This window comes from Mirounga leonina, unplaced genomic scaffold, assembly GCF_011800145.1.
Source record: "Mirounga leonina isolate KUSES-001 unplaced genomic scaffold, KU_Mleo_1.0 Mir_153, whole genome shotgun sequence".
Classification (NCBI taxonomy): domain Eukaryota; kingdom Metazoa; phylum Chordata; class Mammalia; order Carnivora; family Phocidae; genus Mirounga; species Mirounga leonina.
The window spans coordinates 41,919,120-41,946,679 of NW_023270387.1; the positions used below are offsets into that span (position 1 = coordinate 41,919,120).

The following is a 27,560-nucleotide window of genomic DNA, read 5'->3' on the forward strand; positions in this document are numbered from 1 at the left end:
AGTCAGATGCTTGGGTCTGAGTGCCAGCTCTGCACTTACTAGCTGTAAGAGCTCGGAACAGCCACCCGAATACTCCTGCACCCTAGTCTCTTCATTAGGAAGATAGGAACATACCACCTCGTTGGAATGTTTTAAAATTGATTGATAACATCTGATCTGTAAGTTATGCAGTGCCTACAGCCAAGTCAACTACTGTAACTTTTAGCTTGTTATTCTGATGTTTGCTTCCATATTTCTAATATAATAGGCAAATATTACCATCTTTTAATTCATCAAGTTTATATCTGGAGTTCTTCATACAGAAATAATTTTTGTTCTCTTACAACCCCCCTTTTCTTTCCTCAGTCTTTCTGGTATCATAACATCATGATTTGGGGTCAAATCCACATCTAGGATTTTCATAAGTTTTAGTATATAAATATTCACACTGGAAACAAATACTGTGCTATGATTATATTTCCTTATATTGTATTTCCCTGGGAGTTAATAACTTGTTGTATCCTTTTCCTTGATTTAAAAATACCCATCACTACTTATAGGATACTAGGATATTCCATATTTGTTTTGTATACAAAGAAAACCAGAGAGTGCATCTCGGGCTTTTCTTGTAGCAAATTACGTCTATGTGACTCAAGTCTTGAGCAAAAGCAATATATGTAACTTTGGGGCAGTTTTCTTTCTTTCTTTCTTTCTTTCTTTCTTTCTTTCTTTCTTTCTTTCTTTCTTTGAGAGAGAGAGAGAGAGAGAAACAGCATGAGAGGGGATAGGGTCAGAGGGAGAAGCAGGCTCCCCGCTGAGCCGGGAGCCCAACGTGGGACTCAATCCCAGGACTCCGGGATCATGACCTGAGCCGAAGGCAGTGCTTAACCAACTGAGCCACCCAGGCGCCGTGGGGCAGTTTTCTTAAAAATAAGAAGCTATGTCTTCTCCTTTTTCCTTTTTTCTTTTTGCTTATCTGGAATACAGATAGTGTGTTGATGAGCCATCATGGATCATGTGGTCCAGATTAAACCCTAGGTTTTGTGGAACCACAAGAAAGAAGCAGCTCTGGTCCCTGAAATTATATTCAACAACATACCAACACTGCTACTTGAGGAATAAATCAAGTAATTTATTTAAGCCATAGATCTTTGAACCTGCATCTGCTTCCTATCCCTACCTTCCCACCCTCGCTGATGCAGGAACTATAATATTTTTTGTTTGTTTGTGTTTTTTGTTGTTGTTTAGAATTTGTTTATTTATTTGACAGAGAGAGAGCATGAGCAGGAAGAAGGGGCAGAGGGAGAGGGAGAAGCAGGCTCCCCGCTGAGCAAGGAGCCCGATGTGGGACTCGATCCCAGGACCCTGGGATCATGACCTGAGCCGAAGGCAGACACTTAACCGACTGAGCCACACAGGTGTCCCTATAACATTCTTTTATAAACTCTTTCCTTGGCTATAATTGATCAGTACATGGTAGACCACTGACTCAAGGTGGGCCAATCAGAATCATTACTCAGAATTCACTGTGCTAGAGTTGTCAGGTGGCTTGCAAGCTGATGACAGCCTTACATCTCAACCTGTGGAAGACAGGATGACACACTCCAAGAAACAGAGATGAGAGCTGGAGAATGAGAGAGAGACAGAGACAGAGAAAGACAGAGACAGAGACAGAGACAGAGGGACAGAGGAAAAGAGAGACAAAGAGATACAAAGAGAGAGAGTCCTTAGAGCATTTAGTTCCCTGGTTTCTGCTGTTCCTCAGTCTCAGCTGCATTTCTGCCTTTCCCAGAGTCTGAGTGTTCATCCCTTCCTTGGATTTTTTTAAACTAATAAATTTCCTTTTTTATCTAATCTCATTCCTATGGAGCTTCTGCCATTTGCATTTTTGAAAGTCCTAATTATTTTTAAAAGTTAATTATATGCCCACCACAATAAAAGATAGAGTAATTACCTTAGGACATTTTGGAATGCAACTATATGTAAACTCCATATATAATAAAAATGCAATCCACAAACCAATGAGAAAGGTAATAACCTATCTTGGAAAGAAACATGAAATAAAATTTAAAATGAAATTCTCACTTTTGGCCATAAACTCCATAATGTTTAGAATGATTAAAGCAGGAATGTTCTTTTTTTTAATCAGAAGAATTTGTTACAAACTAATTTCATAACACTAAAGCCCAACATTCATTCAAAGGAGAAAAAAGTGGAGCTTCCCTGGCTTACGTGGGGCTATAGGGCTAAAACCTGGTCCATTTCTCCCATTACCTTTTCTTCTTCTGTCCTGGACACCATCTTTTAACCAGCTGTCACTAAGTTACCCCTAAAATTCCTAGAGTGCATTAAGCATAATTTGAACAGTATTGCAATTTAGAGTTTCTCTTCATCAGGAAGGGATAGCAACTTGCAAAGGATAAACATTACCAAATAAACTATAAAAATGATTTATAACTTTGACATTTAAATATAAACAATGAAAGCCAAAAAGCTAAAAGTAAAAAGAAACATCAAAAAGACACTATTTTCAATATATTTAATTTTTTTTTAATTTATTTATTTGACAGAGAGAGACACAGCGAAAGAGGGAACACAAGCAGGGGGAGAGGGAGAGGGAGAAGCAGACTCCCAGCTGAGCAGGGAGCCCGATGCGGGGCTCGATCCCAGGACCCTGGGATCATGACCTGAGCCGAAGGCAGACGCCTAACGACTGAGCCACCCAGGCGCCCCAATTTTCAATATATTTAAAATTACTTTGAAAGAGGGACTAAAACGCCTGCCTTATTTTGCTAGTAGTCACTTCAATATATAAAGTACATTTAAAATGTCTACCAGAGCACAGAGAGGTTACATAGGAAATATGATTTCCTCTGTTTCTGGCTCAGCTTAAACCCAAGTCACAATTTCAAAATACTATTTCTACATCTGTCCTGCTGTTCAGCTTCTCTTATAATTTCTCTACTTCAGTCCACTCCAAGTGGTCTCAGTTTTTACTGTCACCAATGGTCTTCTTTGAAACACTCTTTATATTTCTCAGTGACTCCAAACCAAAATTCAGACTTCTGTTCTCAGCTATCTGCTTTTGAACCCAAACAGTGCACCTTTAAATTCTTTCTTAATATCATAATTTTTCTATCTTTCCCTAAAGTTCCATTTTTCATTTCACCCTTTCTCTTCAGAAGAATAGTATGGTCTTCTGTTTGTCTTGTGCTCTATCATCTTCAAATCACATGCTCACTGACTCACACAGCAAATATATGAGTTAGTTTGGGACCATTATCCTAACTTAATGAATTAGGAATCTGTAACTTAGAAGGTTTGCCTGTAATATTTAAATGAGACAATGTATATATAGCCCTTAGTACAATGCCTAGAACATAGAAAGCAATTTATAACTGTTATTGATTCTTGTTATTCCATAATAATTTCAACAATATTTCAATGGAAACAACTTCCAATAAGAATTTTCTCTCTCGGGGCGCCTGGGTGGCTCAGTCATTAAGCGTCTGCCTTCGGCTCAGGTCATGATCCCAGGGTCCTGGGATCGAGTCCCACATCAGGCTCCCTGCCCGGCAGGAGGCCTGTTTCTCTCTCTCCCACTCCCCCTGCTTGTGTTCCTGCTCTCGCTATCTCTGTCTCTGTCAAATAAATAAATAAAATCTTTAAAAAAAAAAAAAAGAATTTTCTCTCTCGAACCTGCTTTTATTACTGATTCAGGTCAGCTCTCTCTCTTGTATTCTCAGACTCTTTCTTTCTTTGCTCTCTTAGGACATGTGACACAATGGTCTATATGTTAATAATTATTTATATGTATGTCTTACTTTTCAGGCTTGATCACAAATTCTTGAGAGCAAGTATTAGGTCTTATTTGATTTATCTTTCATTCTTCTATCCATTCATTTGTTAATTCATTCATACAGCAAATATTCCCTGAGACACATGATATGCCAGGTGGTGGTCCTAGCACTGTAAGTGAAAAGATACATAAGCAGAGGTCCTGGCCTGAAGGAAACAATAACTGGAAAAGAAGACTGACAAGTACACAAATTATTTCAAGAGTAATGCTGCAATGATGAAAGTATGCAAAAAGATACAATGGAATCATGGTGGAAAGACCTCTTAAATCTGTTTGGGGAGTCAAGGAAGGCCTCCCAGAAGACTCTCTCACTGAGTAGAAGAATGAATAGAACTTGAGCATGTGATGTTGATGGCAAGCCATTCCAGGAAAAGGGAACAGGACCACCACCTGGCATGGATACATATAAATAATTATTAACACATAGACAAAATTCTATATAGACAAGCATAGTTATTGAACACATCCGTCAATGACAGAAGCCCATCATCAAATACCATCTGCAGAATGAGACACTCTAGTTACCATGATCATGTCTCCTCATCTCATTTTTAACATCAGATGTCAAGGTCTCTGGGAATATATTGGGTTTAGGAGGCTCTCAACAGAGCAGTACCATACAGAAAGCAGGATCACATTTACCAACAGCATTGAGGACACAAGCTTTCATTGCCAAAGCTTTTTGGTCTTGCCTTTTAATCAGTTATGCATGCAACAAAATCACCTGCTGCTCAATTTTTAAAAGCATCACTAAATTCGATTATAAGAGAAAATGTTTGACAAATGCGAGACATCAGCTGCCTGATTACACTTAAGTAATTACAAACATGAGTACCTGAATGATGAATAACAAACTGCTTGAGAACTAAATTATATCAAGAAGTTTTTGAGGAATTTTTTTAGTAGGCCTAAAATTTAGCAATAAGTAAGAACAAATTTTAAGTTCCTTGAAGGTGCATCAGAAGCAATAGAATAATTCATAAAAGGAAAATAGGCAATTACTATTGTTGTTTTTAAAGTCAAACTTCTCTAAAATTAATAGTGTGGATTCACAGGTATATGAAAAGTACCCTAAATAGACAAAACACTTCAAATCTATTTTATTTTTTTAAATGTTTAACTAGAAATAAACAATAAATACCGTAAGCCCCTAATGTTACTCTTTGAGCCTCTACCCCCTCCTCTGTTCCAATGGTTTTTGCTGCCTTTTCAATAAAAAGTACCCATCTGGACACCAGGGAAGGAACCATGAGATAGAACAGAGTGGACAGTACATATGGGGACTAAAGAGAACCCTCTCTACTGTGGAGTAATGGGGAGAAAATTAGTTTGGGATTCAGTATTGGCCACTTAGTAGCTCTGTGACTTAGAATTAGTCACTTTACCTTTCTGTTTTCAATTTACCTATAAAACAAAATCAAAGTCACTACTACATAAGGTTGTGAAGATTAGCAGAGATAACAATTTATATGCTGATGTCTGTAATTTATAGCCCATTAGTATCTGCAGTCCAGAATGTCTTCTGAGTTTCAGGGCCATCCACCTGCCCCATATTTGTCCTGATGTTTCCTATCACCCCATTTCACTGTGTAGCCAATACAACCAGGAGATTCCCTCCATGTCTGGTCTTGCTCCTACTGTCGCTATCTCAGTGAGTGTCACCACCCATCATTTTCATAGGCCAGAGAGCTTACAGGCATCCCCAATATCTCCTTCTTTCTCACCTCGTATATGAATCATTTTCCAAGTTCTGTACATTTTATATAAATTCAAAATAATGTCAAATTCTTTCATGCCTTCTGCCCTCTCCCGAGCACAACCACTGCAATCCACATTGCCTTCACCTCTCTCCTGGATGCGGGTAATAGCGTTTTCACTACCATCCCTGAAGGTGCTTTACAACTGCTACAGAATTTTCTACATGCTGCAGGAACAGGAAGGTTTTGAAACCTCAAAACAAACCATTTAAAATTTATCAATGGCTTCTGTTATTTTAACAATGTGGCCAAAATGCATAATCAAGACCCCCTTTTCAACTAATCACTTCTTCCTTATTATCACTTCATTGACCCCTAAATAAATAAGTCATTGGGCAAGTAATTGTTTAAGATTCCTTATCTTCCATTATGATGTAAACCCTGTGAAGATAGGCTATGTTGCTTACCACTGTATCCATTCTAAAACAATGCTTTCTTCAAGGTAGTTGTTAAATACATGTATATAGAAAGAAACAAGAAAGGTCTCAAATACACAACCTAACCCTACACCTAAAGGAGCTGGAGAAAGAACAGCAAATAAAGCCTAAACCCAGCAGGAGACAAGAAATAATAAAGATCAAAGCAGAAATCAATGAAATAGAAACTAAAGGAACAGGAGAACAGATCAACGAAACTAGGAGCTAGTTCTTTGAAAGAATTAAGATTGATAAACCCCTGGCCAGACTTATCAAAAAGAAAAGAGAAATGACCCAAATAAATCAAATCATGAATGAAAGAGGAGAGATCATGGGCGCCTGGGTGGCTCAGATGGTTAAGCGTCTGCCTTCGGCTCAGGTCATGATCCCAGGGTCCTGGGATCGAGTCCCGCATCGGGCTCTCTGCTCCTTGGGAGCCTGCTTCTCCCTCTGCCTCTCTCTCTCCCTGTCTCTCATGAATAAATAAATAAAATCTTAAAAAAAAAAAAGAGGAGAGATCACAACCAACACCAAAGAAATACAAACAATTATAAGAACATATTATAAGCAACTATATGCCAGCAAATTAGACAATCTGGAAGAAATGATGCATTCCTAGAGATGGATCAACTACCAAAACTGAACCAGGAAGAAATAGAAAGCCTGAACAGACCTAAAACCACTAAGGAAGTTGAAGCAGTAATCAAAAATCTCCCAACAAACAAAAGCCCAGGGCCAGATGGCTTTCCAGGGAAATTCTACCAAACATTTAAAGAAGAATTAATACCTATTCTTCTGAAACTGTTCCAAAAAATAGAAATGGAAGGAAAACTTCCAAACTCATTTTATGAGGGTAGGGGGGTGGGGGAATGGGTTAGCATGGTGATGGGTATTAAAGAGGGCACATACTAAATGGAGCAGTGGGTATTATACGCAAACAATGAACACTACATCAAAAACTAATGATGTAATGCATGGTGATTAACATAACATTATAAAAAAAATCCAAAAAAAAAGAAAGAATAAATAAATCAATAAAACCACCTAGAAAATACCTAGTGTAATAGAAGACTTGAAATACTTTAAAAATACATATCTAAAAATGACCTGGGTATTAAAAGGGGTGACACTTTAAAAACAAACTTTACTTATATTGGTTAAGAGATACCACACTTCGTGATCAATATCACTTGTACTCAAATTGATTCACTGATTTCACCCCAATGATACCGGATGTCATTTGATACTTAAACTAGAGAAGTTTGCAAAATGTCATTTCTAGTCTTGTAGGACTCATAGTCAAGGTGGAGAGGGGAAAGGTTCAAACATGTAACTCTAATAAGGAGTGATTAGACATGACTATATATATATGCATAAAATGATTTACTATCTGAGAGTTTGACAAATGGATAAACAGGATCAGAATTTAGTCAGAGGGAACAGCATGTTTAAAAGCATGGGCCCATGAAAGAGTCTGGCATGTTTTGGAAATCATAAAATCCTAAGTGGTGAATCTCTGAAAAGCCATTACCAATATGCTCCTTTCTCTCCCTTTCAGAAGGGAAGACATGTTACTTGAGACTGACACTTTTTTGACTCCCCTACCACACCTCTGCCCTTTGCAAAATCCCCTGTTCTCAGTGATCTTAATGTTTTCAAAGAAACTGATTTCTAATGCCGGCCATAGCCATTGGCTATGATTCAGATAAAACAAAACAGGTTAATCAAACCCATATTTGTTCAGCTAATGGTCCACCAAAGGGCAGGTAAAAGTTGACAAAATACAGGTTCTCCTGTTGGCCCTAAACTGTGGTTCTGCTGTGCCACATACTAGCTAGATGGCCTGGGACATTTTATTTATATTCTTTAAGCCTCTGTTTTCTCACCTAAAAAAGGAAAGAGGAAATAATAGTACCTCATTCATATAATAGTTACGAAGATTAAAGGAAATAATGCACAGGACACTCCTAGAGGAGGAGTTCCTGTCACATAAAAAATACTCAATATATGTTAGTTATTATGAAGGGACTCCATTTCTCTCCACAGGGAAATTTTCCATTGCTTTTCCTACTCAAATAGGAGAAATTAACATTGTATAAATACACTGTACACTTTCCACCTCTATTTTTCCTGTTATTCTCTTCGTTTAAGAATATTCTCTGCCCTTTTCTATCTGCTACTTGCCTGCTCATCCTTCAGGGTCTTGTCTTGTCTTTCTAGGCTGAATTATTCAGAAGTCATTTCTTTCTCCCCTGTGCTCCTGTTGGATTTTTGTTTATGACTCTTTTGCTGCACTTAACACAGCCTGATGTTTTGTACTTTCTTGCACAATTGTCTGGCTTCCACACTGAACTTGGAGCTCCTTGAGGTTTGGAACTATGTCAGTCATTTTCCTTAAAATCTAGCACAAGGGTTGGAAGTTGGTAAATGTCATTAATTTGTTTAATTTATTTCTCTTGTTGTTATGAATTATCATTTTTATGAATTATCAATGAATATAATGAAATATCAATGCTTATCAAATACCTCTTACCTACAAGCCATATGCTGTTTTACTGTTTTTGGTTGTTGACCAAAAACACTCTTGTGTTAGAGTAGAAGCATAATGTATTGAATTGAAGAGAGGGCCTTGTGGTTTTGATATTTGGTTCCTCCATATATTGGTGTCTGATATTGGGAAAGTCACTTAAATTCTCATAGTATTAGTGTCCTCACCTGTTTCTGGAGATAATAATACTTATCTAATATATGATTGATTAATAACACATGTATGAGATCTGCATGTAGCAGGCTCTTGGGTGAGGGAAAACTGTTCCTCATTTATTAAGAAGATATTGACATATTTCTACTCAGGAAGATTATTTAAAGCCCAGTTAGAATTATAAACTTAGAGTTTTATACTATTACCTTAATCATAGTCATAAAAATTATCATAATAGTTCATTCTTTCTTCTACTCCTTCTTCTTGTTTATTATTATTATTAATTGGACTTAAAATAAAAATATCCACATTTTCTTGGTAACCCTAGGAGAAAGTTCCCAAAGATGACTCTAAACGTGCTGGATATCTATCTTGTACCACACCATACTGGACTCTTTAATACATCATATTCATTTAATTATCACAATATCTCAGGGAGCCTGGATGGCAGTCGGCTAAGCGTCTGCCTTCCACTCAGGTCATGATCCCAGGGTCCTGGAATAGAGGCCCGCATCGGGCTTCTGGCTCAGCGGGGAGTCTGCCTCTCCCTCTCCATCTGCCTCTCCCCCAGCTCATACTCTCTCTCATTCTCAAATAAAGTCTTTTAAAAAAATTATCACAATATCTCTCTGTGGTATTCTGATCCCAATACTTCAGGTTAAAAAACTGAGATGCATGGGATTGAAGCAAAATTTCCAAGTCACTTAACAGTCAGCTGATAGAGTCATGTCTTAAACTCATTTTTTCCTTTCTGATTTTAATTCTAGTGTTCTTTCCATGGTTCCATATACGAAATGCCCTATATTATGCAGAATGGATGTGAATTTAAAGATCCTTGCAACTTCGTTCGTGTAATAATAAATTAGTGATAAATTAAGAGTTGTAATGTGCTTTCCCAATTTAAAGGCTTTGGGGATAACATAAATACATAAGGTTAGGTACTCTCTCAAAAGAAGTTGGTCACACTAGATTCACTAATTCATATGAAAGAAATTAAACTTTACCTGATTCTTGTAGGTTGCTATAGTCATAGCCCAGATCTCTGGATGAAATAAAAAAATCACCATTTCTGTACAGAGGTATAAAAGGAACCATGTAGGATTCCCGGTTGTGTCCAATGGGTGCATTGGCTTCTGGATAAACTTCTTGAAGAGGATGGTGCCTTCGGAGCCACTGTTCAAAAATACTGTAGAGGAAAGGATTATTCAGACTCAGAGACATGTTATTTATAAAATATTTAGAATTCTTAAAGTAAAATAACAAGGCATATCTTAAAATCCCAAGATATGGAAAGATGCCAAATATATTTTTCATGCTTTGAAAATATTTTGTAAAGCACTAGTTCATACTGTCAGGCCCTGATGAAGCTTACTCATTTGAAAGAAATATGGGAGGATAACTTTGGAAGGGGAATTTCTTAAGTAAGTGAATCTTACATGACAAGTTTAGACCTTTCAGAAAGCTGCAAAGCAAGAGTAATTATTGGTTGAGTGACAACTGGGTCAAAGTTGTAAATTAAATATGTTTCTTATCTCAAAGAAAGTTAACCCAAAGAGAGAACACATAAAACTAGGTTGGAATCAGTACTGGAGTTTGGTCATTTTGGGGGTCATGGTAGGGGGACTTTCAATTATTTCAACCATCTTGCCATATTTAGTGAAGAGTATGCTTAATGAAACTTGGAGAGAGAAAGAGCTCACCTCCCATAATGGAGACTAAAAGTACTTGGACTGGTTTCCCAAATTCCCCTGAAATTAGAGTATGACCATTATGATCCATACTCAGTCAATCGGACACACCCATGAAGCCTTTGAAACAGAAGATAGTGACACACAGAAGAAAGGATGATTGAAAACTATTCTGGTCATGGGAAAAGACAGTTGCAATAACAATATCCAATTTTTAGGGATTGCAAGACCAGAAGAACCAGCAAGGAAATATCTGGTGTTCTAGAGCATGGTTTTAGCAGAGCTCATGGTTGCCACCCTCTTCCTCCCTTGTTCCTACCTGTTTCTGAACCTGCTTCTCCATGATTTCCTGAACTATCCATTTCTTGTTAGTAAATTCTTTTTCTATAAATTGGCCAGAGTTAGTCTCTGTTCTGCACAATTAAAAATTCTGACTGGAACAAAAGCTTAACAATTAAGGGATCAAAAAGATTGAGTAAGAATACTCAACCTATAGAAGAATTTACAGTGTGTCACTAAAAAATGTGACAAAGAGAATGACTTTGTATTATTAGGCCATGCAACAGAGGGAAGAATAAGATCTGAGGTCAGAGAACTCCCCTTGAGACCTAGCTCTGTGCTTTAAAAGCTGTATGACTCTATAAGCAAATCACTGAAATTCTTGAAGATCTAGCCTCCTCATCCTTAAATGAAAGCAATAATATCTGCCCTGTTTCCAAAGGGATGATCTTACGTGATAATATTTGTGAAAGTGCTAAATAAGTAAGCTATGGTACTTAGCTATAAAATTTATTCCAGGAGATAAAAGGTAAGTGCATGGTCCCAGCAATGTTGCTAAAAAGGAAAATAATAATGCTTCAAACAAACAAACAAATAAAAATTGAAAAAACATTTTGAAGTACAGTAAAGAAGAGAACAATGATGCTGGAGGGCAGCATGGTGATCATTTTTTCCATGATGGAAAACAATTTTATTTGCTTAGAGAATCTGGACTCCAAATATTAGTTGTGGTTCAAGTTGGCTTTTAATTGTGAATTAATTGAGAGATCAGCAGGCCACTGATAAGCACTGAAAATCTGGTCCATAAATATTAAATGCTCTCTAAATAGCTCAATTATTAAATATGTTTACTGAATACTTATTATATGTCAAATTTTGGAGAAATATGAGCCTGCATAAAAACCTGAGTTCCATGGGTTGTGACAAGGGAACTTTGTAAAATTTCTTAACCTGTTTGATTTTCATTTTCTTCACCTGTGAAATGGGAAAAATATTTCTGGATTAATTAGTATAATATAAGTAAGATGTATATTTAAGTGCTTGACAAATATAAGTGGAAACAATCATCATCCACATCCCCTTCTTCCTCTTCTCCCCCCTCCTCACTATTAATGTTATCCTTGAAGAATGTTAAAATTGGCGAGAGAAGTGAGACATACTGTTACAGAAATGCCAAAGCCATGTATATTTGAGCTGGTTCTTTTTTTTTTTTTAATTAGGCAAACATTCAGGGGCGCCTGGGTGGCTCAGTTGGTTAAGCGACTGCCTTCGGCTCAGGTCATGATCCTGGAGTCCCTGGATCGAGTCCCGCATCGGGCTCCCTGCTCGGCAGGGAGTCTGCTTCTCCCTCTGACCCTCCACTCTCTCTCATTCTCTCTGTCTCAAATAAATAAATCTTAAAAAAAAAAAATTAGGCAAACATTCAGGTTTTTTATTTTTTAAAGGGAGAGTGCAAGCAGTGATGGGGGTGTGAGGAGCCGAGGGAGAGGGAGAGAGAGAATCTTAAGCAGACTCCATGCCCAGTGTAGAGCCTAACGCGGGGCTCGATCTCACAACCCTCAGATCCATGACCTGAGCTGAAGTCAAGAGTTGGAATGCTTAACTGACTGAGCCACCCAGGCACCCCGTTGAGCTGGATCTTTTTAAGAAGGACTATGATTCTGACCAGCAGGAATGAGAAAGAAAATTCAAAAAGATTGGTTTTTCTGTGTGTGCCTTCTCAACTACAGAAATTAGGAACTGGCCTAACAAGTCCCACATTCTATTCAAGTCCTAAAATTTTATTAATTAGTTTTTTTGTTTTAACTTCTGCAGGTTTTTCTTTTCATAAAAGCATTACTTGTTCATTATATGCAGTTCAGAAAATATAAATGAGCAGAAATGAGAGAAGAAAGAATTCACATAATCGCTTCATACTTCTGTTATATCTAGTTTATAAAATCTGCATAATAATACTACATATATTTTAACAAAAAAAATTGTATTATAGATAATGTTTTTAAATGTAGTATAGATAATGTTTTAAAATTGTATTATAGATATGCAATATTTAATGTTTAAACAATATTTAAACATGCTTAAACAATATTTATCAGCTTTTCAACTGGCAAATCTGTATTTTTAAATGAGAAGGAGGCTCTCTGATACAATTAGTCTCCCCCCCACCTCTATTAAACTTTGATTTAGAAACAGCCCACTGTTTCTAAATGAGCTACCAGATAAGAGCTTGAGGCAAAAATTGTGCCTTCCATCAATTGAGAAAAATTACTACTATAGTTCTGCTTATAAATAATCTTTTTTTCTGCCAAGAAACAAAAATTCTTTACCTAGATAAGACAAGGACATCAATTCTTAGCACCAAAAGATTTAATAGATAAAACCATTAATGTGCTCACCCACCTTATCAACCTTTTAAAATGAAGGTATTAATCTTGATTAAATTCTTCATTGGTGGTTCTCATCTTCAGTTAATTTCATCAAACCATGTCTAAAATGACTCACATTAGAATACTGATGCTTAACTTAGATAATCACACTGATATTTTGGCAAGAACTTATCTTCTTACAAAAGATTTATATAATCTGTATCTAGGCAGTTTTCTGGAATTAGGAAAACATAAAGATGATTGCAGATGCAAATAGGAAGGAATGTGTTTTATATATAAAAGTACTGCAAGACATCTGGTTTCAAGTCTTATGTGTAAGAACCCTGGACACTCCATCCTTACAGGAAGAAAAGGCTAGACTAATGGAAAATCAACAACTTTTCTTGGACCATGAGAGCATGAGGTCACAGAACAAACAGTCACCCTCCCCTCCCAAACTGCAGAGATAAGTACATCCAGGGGAACACAGCTGAGACTTGCTCTTCAGGAACAGAAATAGCTGTATCCATAAATGGGTAGAGATACTTGAACATTTTGATGAACGGTTGGAGATTGAATATGGACTAACAGTGGTAGTGAGAAACCCCTGGGAGCCACAGTGTTAGGGAAACTCCCATGCATTTGGGAATTTTAACTCCAGGAACTCTACCAGGTTTTCATGATGAAGACTGGAGAAAGATCCTCTCTTGGCTCTGTCAGAGGGAGGGAGAGAGGTACCATTATGAAGAAAGTCCCCAACCTTCTCTATAACAAACCTCTTTCATTCAGAGGAAATAACTTTCCAGAGCCTTATCCAACTGGGAGAAGGGGATTCCAGCTTTTCTGTCTCACTTAAGGGGAAATAAAACATAGGCCACATTGGTCAGGGCTTCAAGGAAATAAATTGGAAATACTGTAACCAAAAATGTAGGAAGGAGAGGAAAAGAAAAGCTATACCATTGGAGAAACAGTCATAAAAGTCACAGCCCCAAGACATTAGCCAAGCAAAAGACTGACATTTAATCAGAATATTTTAGAACACAACACCCCACTCCACCTTGATATCAACAGAGCTCCAGTATAATGACAGAGATTGCAACTGAAAGACCTACAAGACAGACAGTATCAGAGGACTAGTATACAGGAAAGCCCAAATTCAAGAGTGAAGACTAAGACAGACCCAGGGAAATTTGAAGCCTCCAGCACCTACAGCTACAAAAATCATTAAACACAGCTCAAATTCTTGCCGGATTAACATACATCCTTACATTAAAGGCCTATCTACCTCAGTTCCTCCTACTCCATAAAATATATCTGACTTTCAATAACAAATTACATAGCATGCCAAAAGGCAAGAAAAGGACAGTCTGAAGAGACAAAGCAATCAAAGCAAAGTAAACCCCAACTCAGATATGAGATTGATATTGGAATTATCAGACAGGGAATTTAAACAGTTGTGAATAGTATGTTAAGGGCTCTCACAGAAAAAGTAAATGACATGCAAGAACAGATGGGTAGTGAAGCAGATTGGTGGGAAGACTCTAAGAAAGACTCAAAGGAAATGTTGGAAATCAAAAACACCGTAGCAGAAATGAAGAATGCCTTTGATGGGTTCATTAGTCAACGCAGCTTAGAAAAGAATCAGTAAGCTTGGAGAGATAAACTTCCCAAACTAGAATGCAAAGCGAAGAAAGAATGGGGGGAAAAATCAAGAACTGTGGGATAATTTCAAAAGAGGTAACGTGTAATTGGAATTACAGAACAGAGCAGAAGAAATATTCTCCAATAAAAGCAACCAGAGGTACCCACAGAAACTACTGATATAAATTAATGAATAAATAAATAAATGGGGGGAATACATAAGTCTACCATGCAGAAGAATTTCAAATAATTGTGTAGATGCTCCAAATACTTAATGCAAGTGGTATATAACTCTGCACATAGTGACTTCCTTCCAAAGAGTACATTAGGGAAGAGTGGTGGAGTCATTTAACAGTTTGAGAAACTGACCAATACTACCTCTGCCAGGTGATCAAGATTAACATCGATAATCATATGTGTTGCTAGCATGCAACCTTGAAATGATGTGAAGAGAATGGTGCTTACTTCTGTCATCTTCCTACCCAAAACACGTAACTCCAGTCTAAACATGAGAAAAACATCAGGCAAATCCCAATAGAGAGTCCTTCTACAAAAATCTGAGCAGTATTTCTTAAAACTGTCAAGGACATCCAAAACAAGGGAAGTCTGAAAACTTGTCACAGCCAAGAAGAGCCTAAGGGAGATGATGATTAAATGTAATGAGGTGTCCTGCTTGGGATCCTGCAAAAGATATTAAATAACTACTAAGTAATCTTAATAAAGTATGGACTTTGGTTAATAATGGATCAGTATTATTTCATTAATTGTGACAAATGTTCCATACTAATGTAAGACACTAATAATAGGGGAAATAGATGTGGGGTATATGGGAACTTGGTTCTATCTTAGCAACATTTTTGTAACTAGAAAACTATTCTAAATAAGAGTTTATTTTTTTTTAAAAAAAGAACAACAAACAAGAAAGCCTTAATTTATTTAAAAGTTGATTTGCTTTAGTACCTCCTCTACCACCACAACAAAATAGTAACATACACCTCTTTAACAGAAAAAGTTTTCATTCATTTATTCATCTGAGAAATAGATGAATATGTGCATTCTAAGCATCTATAATAAACTGTCTTTGTGCAAGAAAAAGTTCCCCAAGTTACCTTTGGTGAAGTTTCCTGTCCTTGTGGTACTTAGAGTCTAGGGGTGGAGACAGATACTAACCAGTAATTTCAAAAATAAATCTATAATTACAGACTGGTAAATACTATGCAAGAAAGCAACAAGGTAAGATGTAATAGGGAGACTTCATTTAGTCTGCAGCCTCTGGGAAAGTCTCTGATAGTCTATTAAACCGAGTTGAAAAGGCATATTTAGAGAAATGGTGGAGGAACATTTCTGAAGACTCGAAAAGAGTTTGCAAAGGGCTTTTGATGAGAAGTACATAGCAAGTCCAAGGAACTAAATGACTGATAGGTCTATGGAAAGCAGGGAGAAAATAGAGATCAGGCTAGAGAGGTAAATGGGGCCACCATCACAAAGTGCAGCAGAAGGCACATGAGAAATATTTGTACTTTTTCCTAAGAGCATCAGGAAGTCACTGTCTCTGGGGTGGTGGGTGATCATTTTTAAATAATTGGTATGATGATCATTTTTAAAGGATTGCACAGATTGCGTTGTGGGGAACTATCCCTTACAGGGAGCAAGGAATGAAGAAATCACTGTGAAAACAAGGTCCAGGCAAAAAGATGGTGTGTGACTGTCCAAGCAGTACAACTGAAGGATGAAGTGTCATAGAAAACTCCAGGTTTTCTGACTTATACTGCAGAACAAAATATTTTTTATTCCCAAAGATGTAGACAGCTGGAGAGGAAGTATGGCATGAGGAAAGGATGTTAATATTATGATTTTTGATGTGCTGTGTGCTTGAAGATAATTTTGAAACATTCCAATGGGGATGGCAGGTGGGCAGCTAAATATTTGGGCCTGGATTTCAGAGCAAGATTTACTCCCAGAAATATAAATGGAGAAGCCATCAGCCTGTGTTAATAAGTGAAGCTATGAGATTAGTGAGACAATGAAAGGATAAGAGAATCTGAGATTATATTTCTCAGGTTTCATCTTTCTGGAAGGCCAAGACAGATGCAGTGATCATCACATTGTCTCTGAGACCCACTGCTTGGGTTACCTACAGCCACTCAGTCAAAATTCTAGTCTAGGGTGGGGAACAAATTCATCCAGGCTGCAGTACTCTGTTATGGTGGCCCTAGCAAAACTAACACATCATAGTACTTACCTAAAGCGATTCTTGTGAGTATTAAGTGTGTTAATATGTGTGAAACCACTTAGCATAATGTATAGAATAGAGTAAGTATTGCTATTATTGATATTAAAACTATAATTGCTTTGTTTTTGAGTTTTCCTTTCATAGGATTTCCTTAAACTTTTATTTTCTACTGCATCTTTTGCTTCTTCAAGGCTTTGGTTAAATGCCACTTCTATGAAAATACCAATCAGAGTTAATGTTTCTCTCCTTTGATTATTACATTTGTCATATTGTAATTATTTGATTATGTGTCACTCTCTAACAGTGCATGGGGAAACTTGCTGAGAACAATGATGTCTTATTGATCATTGTTCTCTAAATGTCCCTCATACTGCCTACCCAACAAGTGGGCTGGGTTCACATAGTTCGAAGATATGTGAAATTTAGCGGGAATTGTAGAGTTTTCTTGGGAGAGTACACAAATTTTTACTAAATTCTCAAAGAGAATGTGAATTAAATATATTAAGATATCATTTATTTAGTGGTTAGATAACGGAACTGAGAAAAAGAGGAATCCAAGAGATGCTGATGGTTTTGAGTTGGATATCTCTGTAGATAGTGCTATTCATTGATCCACCACAGTTAGCATGTGTCTAACATGTAATAACTATTGGGTTAGGTGGTGGGACTATAAAGTCAAATGGCAAACTGTCTAATCTTCAAGAAAGTTGCAGTCTGATCAGTCACTCAGCATGGCATGGTATGAGTGCCATGGGAGAAGCAGGGCCATTAACATCTTGGGAGAACAAAGAAAGAGGAGATAGCATCTGATTCAGAAGGGGATGGGTGATGTATTAGAGTTCCCCAGAAAAACAGAACCAATGGTGTGTGTGTGTGTGTGTGTATGTGTTTGTTTGTGCTTGCAGAGAGAGACACAGAGAAAAATATAGAGAAAGGAAGATAGAGTAACAGAGAGAGCCAGAGAGAGCGAGTCTCATACAATTGTAGAAACTTTGCAAATCCAAAATCTGCCAGGTAGGCAGGCAGGCTGGAGATGAAGCAAGAGACACAGTTAATGTCCAAAAGCAGTCTACTAGCACAATTCATTCTTGCTTGGGGAGGTCTGTTTTTTCCTATGAAGGCCTTCAACTGATTAAATGGTGTCTACCCACATTATGGAAGGTAATATGCTTTCCTCAAAGTCTACCAATTTAAATATTAATATCCTCTTTAAAAACACCTTCACAGAAACATCTAGAATAATGTTTGACCAAATGCCTGGGTACCATGGCCTAGACAAGTTGACACATAAAATTAACCATGACGGTGGTGTTGGGTAAGACACCCCATTTTAGGTGACACTCATACCCAACTCTTGAAAAATGAATAGCACAAGTCTGGGCAAATTACTAAATGGGAAAGGCAGTTCAGGAAAGAATAGAGCACAAGCATGAAGAATGGAGGTATGCCTTTGGGGCCCTGCAAGTGGTTCAAAAGGACTGGAAGGAAGGATGTATGTGGGTATATGTGGCTAAACCAAAACTATATAGGGCCTTTTTACACATTAAAAAAAGGTAAAAAGTCTGAAAATTATTTTGAAATATATGAGAAGGCTTTGGAGGATTTTAAGCAGGGAATTGACATAACCCTGTTGTTTAATGAATGCATAATTAAATGAATCAACAGCTGAATTTGGGGGCCCAAAGATAGTAGCCAGGCAGTAGATACATAACTTATTTACGCTGAGACCCCTGCAAAAACTTGGAGCCTCTTTCTGGGTTTGAAATAACAGTTCCCTGAAGCTCCTTTTCTTCATGTACCTGCCTAATGATAGAACTCATTTAAGGAGATTTTGGAAATTTTTACTGAAAAATAACACATTTAAAAGAAATGGACACTTTAAGAGCATAGATTGTCAGGGATGAGTAGCTGCAAATGATAAGCCTGCTCCACAGCTAAGAAATTCAACCAGGGCCAACCTCAACTGACTATAATTTTAAATATATGCTCTACAACTTCTTAGCTTCATTGGGGAAAGGGCAGACAAGTCCTTGGGGAATGGGTAAGGGAGTGAAAACCAGATTAAAATCACTTAAGCTAATGATGAAACTTGAAGGAATTTCCAAGTAAGAACCAAAATATCAGTGATAATGAACCAAAAAGAACCAAAAAACTAGAAGTATATGAAAGGCAGTTTCAGAGTTTTATTTTTCCTTTTCCCATAAACATGTAGGGGTGTCATCAGGTGGCAAGGCACCCTGCCACAAGCTGTTTTGAGAGAGGATTAAAAGCAAGCTGCCATCTCCCCGTGTGACTATAATATGCATCCAGGACTGAGAACCACTGTGTTAGGCAGAAGTTGCACCCGAGTTGAACGAGCCCAGCTGCACTCACAGGCCATAGCTGCTCAGAGTGGTCCATGAGGAGTATCTGAAAGGGCCAGCCCTCCCAGACAACGTTTGGTGTAAATGGGGCAGGCTTTTCATTTGGCTTTCAATAGATATTACTGATTGACCTCCAGATTCTCAGTGCTCTTCCCAGGGAAGCGGTGATAATACAGCTTCCTTTTCCCCCTTCACTAAATTTCCCATTTATTTGTTCATTAAATATTCTGTCTTGTACCCACTACATGTCAAACTTCATGGACGGATCAGAATGATCCTTATCCTCTATGGATCTTACTCCATGTTGTGATACAGAGATACCATAAAATTCCAAATCAAGATCAATGATGCTCTTGGAAGCATGTGTATAAAACCTATGGGACTGCAAGAGGAGCAGCTAATGGTTGGGAGTCAAGGAAAGTTTTCACAGCAGGGATGGTATTTAAACTGGATGAGTAGACTATCCTGGAGGCTTTGCGTTCAAAACAGAGACCCACAGGGAGCCTGGGCACCTATGTAATTGAAACCTGAAAATGTTTTTTTGTGTGTGGGAGTAGAATGTAGAGTGGTGGAGGATTAATAGGGAGCGAGACCAGAAAGGTGAGACGGGTCAGCTTATACACAGCACAGGGGGAGGGGAGTGTAGTTTGGATTGATCCTGAGAGTTAATTTGCTACCTAAGTACTTTAGATAAGGAGTGACCATGATTGAATTTGAATTTTAGAAATATGATTACAGTGGGTATGTGTATTATTATATATTATATTAAGTAATAATAAGTCAACACATGTAATTTCCATCTACTGGAGATCATGATGTATCAGTGGACCAATAATGAATAAGACAACTTCTACATATGCAGACAACTATGACTTTCCTTAAGACAGCTATGCTGCCCCCATTCCTTACGAAATTTCTCTTGATTTAACATAAACTTTTCCATTACTTCCTACTATTCTTCATTATAGTGATGCTTCTGAGGCTCCTCAAATAGTGACAATCAATTCAGTAATCATTCCCATTTATTAAGTAGTTAGATATGTGGTACTATGCTGGGCACTTTGACATACATTGTATTATTTCTCCAACAATACTGCAAGAGAGGTATTAGTAACAGTAGCAGTTATGAGAGTTAGCTTATGCAACATTATATGCCGGGTGCTGCTGGAAGTATTTCTCACATAGGAACTCATTTCATTCACCAAACATTCCTGTGGGGAATTTTTGATTATTTTTTTAAAGATTTTATTTATTCATTTGAGACACAGAGATACAGAGAGAGAGAGCATGAGCAGGGGGAGAGGCAGAGGCAGAGGGAGAAGCAGGCTCCCCCCTGAGCCAGGAGCCAGATGCTGCGCTCCATCCCAGGACCCTGAGATCATGACCTGAGCCAAGGGCAGACGCTTAACTGACTGAGCCACCCAGGCACCCGAATGTTTGATTATTATCCCTATTTTACAGAGGAGAAACCTGAAGCACAAAGAGGATAAGACTCGCACTCAAGTTTACACAGTTAGTACAGTGGCAGGGGGCAGAATAATGATTCAAAACCAGACAATCTCACCGCAGTACCTATCCTTAGCCTTGGCAAGGTATCACGTCACTGCAGTGTTCGCATGAAAACACACACAAACCGAGCAAACAGACCAAAAGCAGGAGTTTAAGTAACTTCCTTCAATTCTTTAGTTAATAAACGGAGCAACAGAAATCAAACTCTGGTTTGCTGCCCTGCGCTCTTTCCATAACAAGTGCTTCCGATTGCGTGTTTTGCAAACAGAGTGAACCTGCATGATTCGCCCACTTTCTCATTTAGCCAGGAAGAGAGAAATATTGTGAAAGAGCTTGTGAGTGGAAAAATATGTGGCATTTTGTATGAGAAATGAAAGCTTAATCCACTCACTGCTATATCCATTAAAGGTAAAGTAGCGCCTGTATGCAGTTGGCACCCAATAAATATTTGATAAGTGACTATTCTAGAATCTGTCCCATGGGAAGGAGAATATATTATATACAGACATATTTTTAAAAACATATATTTACAAATAGTTATTGAGTATCTACTCACACAGGCAAGTAAAGGAAGTGTATGGTAAAGTGCAAGATAAAATGTCTCAAAGGGCAGAGTCCTTCCCTTAAGCAACTTCTGGGAGGAAATCTACTTAAACCATTTATATATATATTTTCTGTAGTTTTACTTTAGCCAAGGTTCTAGGACCTGTATCTGATGTGGAAAATTGTCTTTAGGTATCATGGAGTAAAAGTCATCATTTACGGCAAGAACAGTAAAGCAAGTTCAAGGTGGGCATAATTAGCATAAGCACCGTTTCACTGACCCGGCATTGCTGTCAATGAGCACCAGACGGCGCTGTGGTTTCCAGCATTCTAAATTGGGCTTTTAATACCATGTCTCTAGGCCCTAGGCATCAACTTTCGAGGTGATGTTAGCAGCCTTACTACTTTCCCTCAGTCATGATTGATTTTACAGCTTCTGAACGTTACAGCAGAGAGTTCACCACACATCGATTACCTGCACAGATGGAGAACTCCTTTCTTTGTACTGAAAGCTCTTTTCTCCAGACAAAAGGATATTACTACCATTTTGGCATCTGGCCCTTCAGATGCTTTCAGCCTCACCAAGAATTGGTATCGTTCGATGGAAATTCAGAGAGGTTATGGAATTATTTCTTCTTCTAAGAACCTACCTCACAGCCTAGAGATCCCTGCATTCTCGGCTACACAAAGGCTATAATTCCATTAATCAGTTTTCACCAATCCCCAACTGGAATAGGATATCTTTTATTTTCCTCGTAGGTTCTATGAGTCCTTGTTAATAAAAATCACTACGAATCTCATTCTTCACCTTGGATCATAATAGGACAGGTGCCAACTCATAAATACCTGTACCTGGCATGCATATCTCCTGGGTTTCTTTCTCTTTTCCAGAACATTTAATGAAAAAAAATGATTATGTTCATTTGGTGCATATAGATAAAAGAAGGAATAGTGAGAAAAATGGACAGACAGGAACAAAATAGCAAAAATCTATGGGTGTCAGCATAAGGCATTTGAATTTATTCCATATGTAATCAGAGTCACTACTGCCATTTGAGAAGGTGAATGACATGAAAAAAAGTTGGGCATAAGGAGATGTATATGGAAGTGTTGCCCAGGAAGGATTTTTTGTTGGAGAGGTTAGAGGCAAGGGACCAACAACACATATGGGGTAGCTAAGTAACTAGGGCCTATACTAACACTGTAAGAAAAACTGAAGGTAATGTCTGTAAATGAAACAAGAAAGCAAAGAAGGTCACAAATGTTTGAACACCAGGAATGCCATCTGGCAAAAGAAAAATTCAATATGAGCTCAAATGCTTCTTTCCAGTGAACAGCAATATTCTATGCATGCCTAAGAATATTTATGATGTACAATTATAGAAACACATGGAACACAAATATGCAAATAATTTATGGAGCAATAATACTAATATCATTGAAAATTTAGATGAGAAAAAATAATACTGTGTGCAAGTCTAGCCTAATGAACAAAGAAGACAATGTAAAACATCCTTCAGAAAGCAAATTCATGTGGAATTTGAGAAACAAGGCAGAGGATCATAGGGGAAGAGAGGAAAAAATGAAACAAGAAGAAACCAGAGAGGGAGACAAACCATAAGAGACTCTTACTCTCAGGAAACAAACTGAGGGTTGCTAGAGGGGAGGGGAGTGGGACGGATGGAGTGGCTGGGTGATGGACATTGGGGAGTGTATGTGTTGTGGTGAGAGCTGTGTATTGTGTAAGACTAATGAATCACAGACCTGTACCTCTGAAAAAAATAATACATTATATGTTAATAATAAAAAAATTTAAAAAAAGAAACCAAATTCAACTGGAGTGGACAACCTAACATCTTTTTTTTTTATTGTTATGTTATTCACCATACATTACATCATTAGTTTTTGATGTAGTGTTCCATGATTCATTATTTGCACATAACACCCAGTGCTCCATGCAGAATGTGCCCTCTTTAATACCCATCACCAAACTAACCCATTCTCGCACCCCCCTCCCCTCTAGAACCCTGTTTGTTTTTCAGAGTCCATCGTCTCTCATGGTTCATCTCCCCCTCCGATTTCCCTCCTTTCATTCTTCCCCTTCAGCTATCTTCTTCTTTTTTTTTTTTTAACATATATTGTACTATTTGTTTCAGAGGTACAGATCTGTGATTCAACAGTCTTGCACAATTCACAGCACTCACCATAGCACATACCCTCCCCAATGTCTATCACCCAGTCGCCCCATCCCTCCCACCCCCTGCCACCACTCCAGCAACCCTCAGTTTGTTTCCTGAGATTAAGAATTCCTCATATCAGTGAGGTCATATGATACATGTTGTTCTCTGATTGACTTATTTCACTCAGCATAACACTCTCCAGTTCTATCCACGTCATTGCAAATGGCAAAATTTTATTCCTTTTGATGGCTGCATAATATTCCATTGTATATATATACCACCTCTTCTTTATCCATTCATCTGTCAATGGACATCTGGGTTCTTTCCACAGTTTGGCTATTGTGGACATTGCTGCTATAAACGTCGGGGTGCACTACCCCTTCGGATCCCTACTTTTGTATCTTTGGGGTAAATACCCAGTAGTGCAATTCCTGGGTTGTACAGTAGCTCTATTTTCAACTTTTTGAGAAACCTCCATACTGTTTTCCACAGTGGCTGCACCAGCTTGAATTCCCACCAACAGTGTAGGAGGATTCCCCTTTCTCTGCATCCCCGCCAACATCTGTCATTTCCTGACTTGTTAATTTTAGCCATTCTGACTGGTGTGAGGTGATATCTTATTGAGGTTTTGATTTGGATTTTCCTGATGCCGAGCGATGTTGAGCACTTTTTTATGTGTCTGTTAGCCATTTGGATGTCTTCTTTGGAACAATGTCTGTTCATGTCTTCTGCCCATTTCTTGATTGGATCATTTGTTCTTTGGGTGTTGAGTTTGATAAGTTCTTTATAGATTTTGGATACTAGCCCTTTATCTGATATGTCATTTGCAAATATCTTCTCCCATTCCGTCAGTTCTCTTTTGGTTTTATTGACTGTTTTGCTGTGCAAAAGCTTTTTATCTTGATGAAGTCCCGATAGTTCATTTTTGCCCTTGCTTCCCTTGTCCTTGGCAATGTTTCTAGGAAGAAGTTGCTGTGGCTGAGGTCGAAGAGGTTGCTGCCTGTGTTCTCCTTTAGGATTTTGATGAATTCCTGTCTCACATTGAGGTCTTTCAACCATTTGGAGTCTATTTTTGTGTGTGGTGTAAGGAGATGGTCCAGTTTCATTCTTCTGCATGTGGCTGCCCAATTTTCCCAACACCATTTGTTGAAGAGACTGTCTTTTTTCCATTGGACATTCTTTCCTGCTTTGTTGAAGATTAGTTGACCATAGAGTTGAGGGTCCATTTCTGGGCTCTCTATTCTGTTCCATTGATCGATGTGTCTGTTTTTCTGCCAGTACCATGCTGTCTTGATGATAACAGCTTTGTAATAGAGCTTGAAGTCCGGAATTGTGATGCCGCCAGCTTTACTTTTCTTTTTCAACATTCCTCTGGCTCTTTGGGGTCTTTTCTGGTTCCATACAAATTTTAGGATTACTTGTTCCATTGCTTTGAAAAAAGTTGATGGTATTTTGATGGGGATTGCATTGAATGTGGAGATTGCTCTAGGTAGCATTGACATCTTCACAATATTTGTTCTTCCAATCCATGAGCATGGAATGTTTTACCATTTCTTTGTGTCTTCCTCAATTTCTTTCATGAGTATTTCCTAGTTTTCTGAGTACAGATTCTTTGCCTCTTTGGTTAGATTTATCCCTAGGTATCTTATGGTTTGGGGTGCAATTGTAAATGGGATCGACTCCTTAATTTCCCTTTTTTCTGTCTTGTTGTTGGTGTATAGGAATGCCACTGATTTCTGTGGATTGATTTTATGACCTGCCACTTTACTGAATTCCTATATGAGTTCTAGCAGGTTTGGGGTGGAGTTTTCTGGGTTTCCCACATAAAGTATCATATCATCTGCAAAGAGTAAGAGTTTGACTTCTTTGCCAATTTGGATGCTTTTTATTGTTTTTTGTTGTCTGATTGCTGAGGCTAGGACTTCTAGTACAATGTTGAACAGGAATGGTGAGAGTAGAAATCCCTGCTGTGTTCCTGATGTTAGGAGAAAAGCTCTTAGTTTTTACCCATTGAGAATGATAATTGCTGTGGGTTTTCATAGATGGCTTTTATGATATTGCGGTATGTACCCTCTATGCCTACACTCTGAAGGGTTTTAATCAAGAACGGATGCTGTACTTTGTCAATGCTTTTTCTGCATCTATTGAGAGGATCATATGGTTCTTGTTCTTTATTTTATTAATGTATTGTATCACATTGATTGATTTGAGGGTGTTGAACCAAACTTCTAGCCCAGGGATAAATCCCACTTAGTCATGGGGAATAATCCTTTTCATGTACTGTTGGATCCTATTGGCTAGTATTTTGGTGAGAATTTTTGCATCCATGTTCATCAAGGATATTGGTCTGTAATTCTCCTTTTTGGTGGGGTTTTGGTTTTGGGATCAAGGTAATGGTCACCTCATATAAAATGACTTTGGAAGTTTTCCTTCCATTTCTATTTTTTGGAACAGTTTCAGAAGAATAGGTATTAATTCTTCTTGAAATATTTGGTAGAATTCCCCAGGGAAACCATCTGGCCCTGGGTTCTTGTTTGTTGGGAGATTTTTGATTACTGCTTCAATTTCCTTAGTGGTTATGGGTCTGTGCAGGTTTTCTATTTCTTCCTGGTTTAGTTTTGGTAGTTGATACATCTCTAGGAATGCATCCATTTCTTCCGGATTGTCTAATTTGCTGGCATATAGTTGCTCATAATATGTTCTTATAATTATTTGTATTTCTTTGGTGTTGGTTGTGATCTCTCCTCTTTCATTCATGATTTGATTTACTTGGGTCATTTCTCTTTTCTTATTGATAAGTCTGGCCAGGGGTTTATCAATCTTGTTAATTCTTTCAAAGAACCAGCTCCTAGTTTCATTGATCTGTTCTACTGTTCTTTTGGTTTCTATTTCATTGATTTCTGCTCTGATCTTTATTATTTCTTGTCTCCTGCTGGGTTTAGGCTTTATTTGCTGTTCTTTCTCCAGCTCCTTTAGGTGTAGGATTAGGTTGTGTATTTGAGACCTTTCTTGTTTCTTGAGAAAGGCTTGTATTGCTCTATACTTTCCTCTTAGGACTGCCTTTGCTGTATCCCAAAGATTTTGAACAGTTGTGTTTTCATTTTCATTTGTTTCCATGAATTTTTTAAAATTCTTCTTCAGTTTCCTAGTTGACCCATTCATTCTTTAGTAGGATGCTCTTTAGCCTCCTTGTATTTGAGTTCTTTCCGACTTTCCTCTTGTGATTGAGTTCTAGTTTCAAAGCATTGTGGTCTGAAAATATGCAGGGAATGATCCCAGTCTTTTGGTACTGGTCGAGACCTTATTTGTGACCTAGGATGTGATCTATTCTGGAGAGTGTTCCATGGGCACTAGAGAAGAATGTGTATTCTGTTGCTTTGTGATGGAATGTACTGAATATATTTCTGAGGTCCATCTGGTCCAGTGTGTCATTTAAAGCTTTTATTTCCTTGTTGATCTTTTGCTTAGATGATCTGTCCATTTCAGTGAAGGGGGTGTTAAAGTCCCCCACTATTATTGTATTGTTGTCATTGTGTTTCTTTTATTTTGTTATTATTTGGCTTATATAATTGGCTGCTCCCATGTTAGGGGCATAGATATTTACAACTGATACATCTTCTTGTTGGATAGACCCTTTAAGTAGGATATAGTGTCTTTCCTCATCTCTTAGTATAATCTTTGCTTAAAATCTAATTTGTCTGATATAAGGATTGCCACCCCAGCTTTCTTTTGATGTCCATTAGCATGGTAATTGGTTTTCCACCCCCTCACTTTCAATCTGGAGGTGTCTTTGAGTCTCAAATGAGTCTCTTGCAGACATCATATTGATGGGTCTTGTTTTTTATCCAATCTGATACCCTGTGTCTTTTGTTTGGGCCATTTAGCCCATTTACATTCAGGGTAACTATTGAAAGATATGAATTTAGTGCCACTGTATTGCCTGTAAGGTCACTGTCATTGTATATTGTCTGTGTTCCTTTCTGGTCTATGTTATTTTCATGTTATCTCTTTGCTTAGAGGACCCCTTTCAATATTTTTTGTATGGC

The 27,560-nt window shown here is 37.9% G+C and overlaps 2 protein-coding genes across 2 annotated transcripts in view; one reads left to right on the forward strand and one right to left on the reverse strand.

The window, feature by feature from the left end:
• The window catches only part of NOX4 (NADPH oxidase 4), a 361,705-nt gene that overhangs the window by 198,121 nt on the left and 136,024 nt on the right, over nucleotides 1-27,560 (forward strand). The gene's annotated exons all lie outside the window — the stretch shown is intronic.
• TYR (tyrosinase) overlaps nucleotides 1-27,560 on the reverse strand; it is a 103,807-nt gene that overhangs the window by 856 nt on the left and 75,391 nt on the right. The window contains exon 4 of the mRNA XM_035009411.1: nucleotides 9,717-9,898. Coding sequence (XP_034865302.1) covers nucleotides 9,717-9,898 — 182 coding nt within the window. The remainder of the gene's footprint in view (nucleotides 1-9,716; nucleotides 9,899-27,560) is intronic.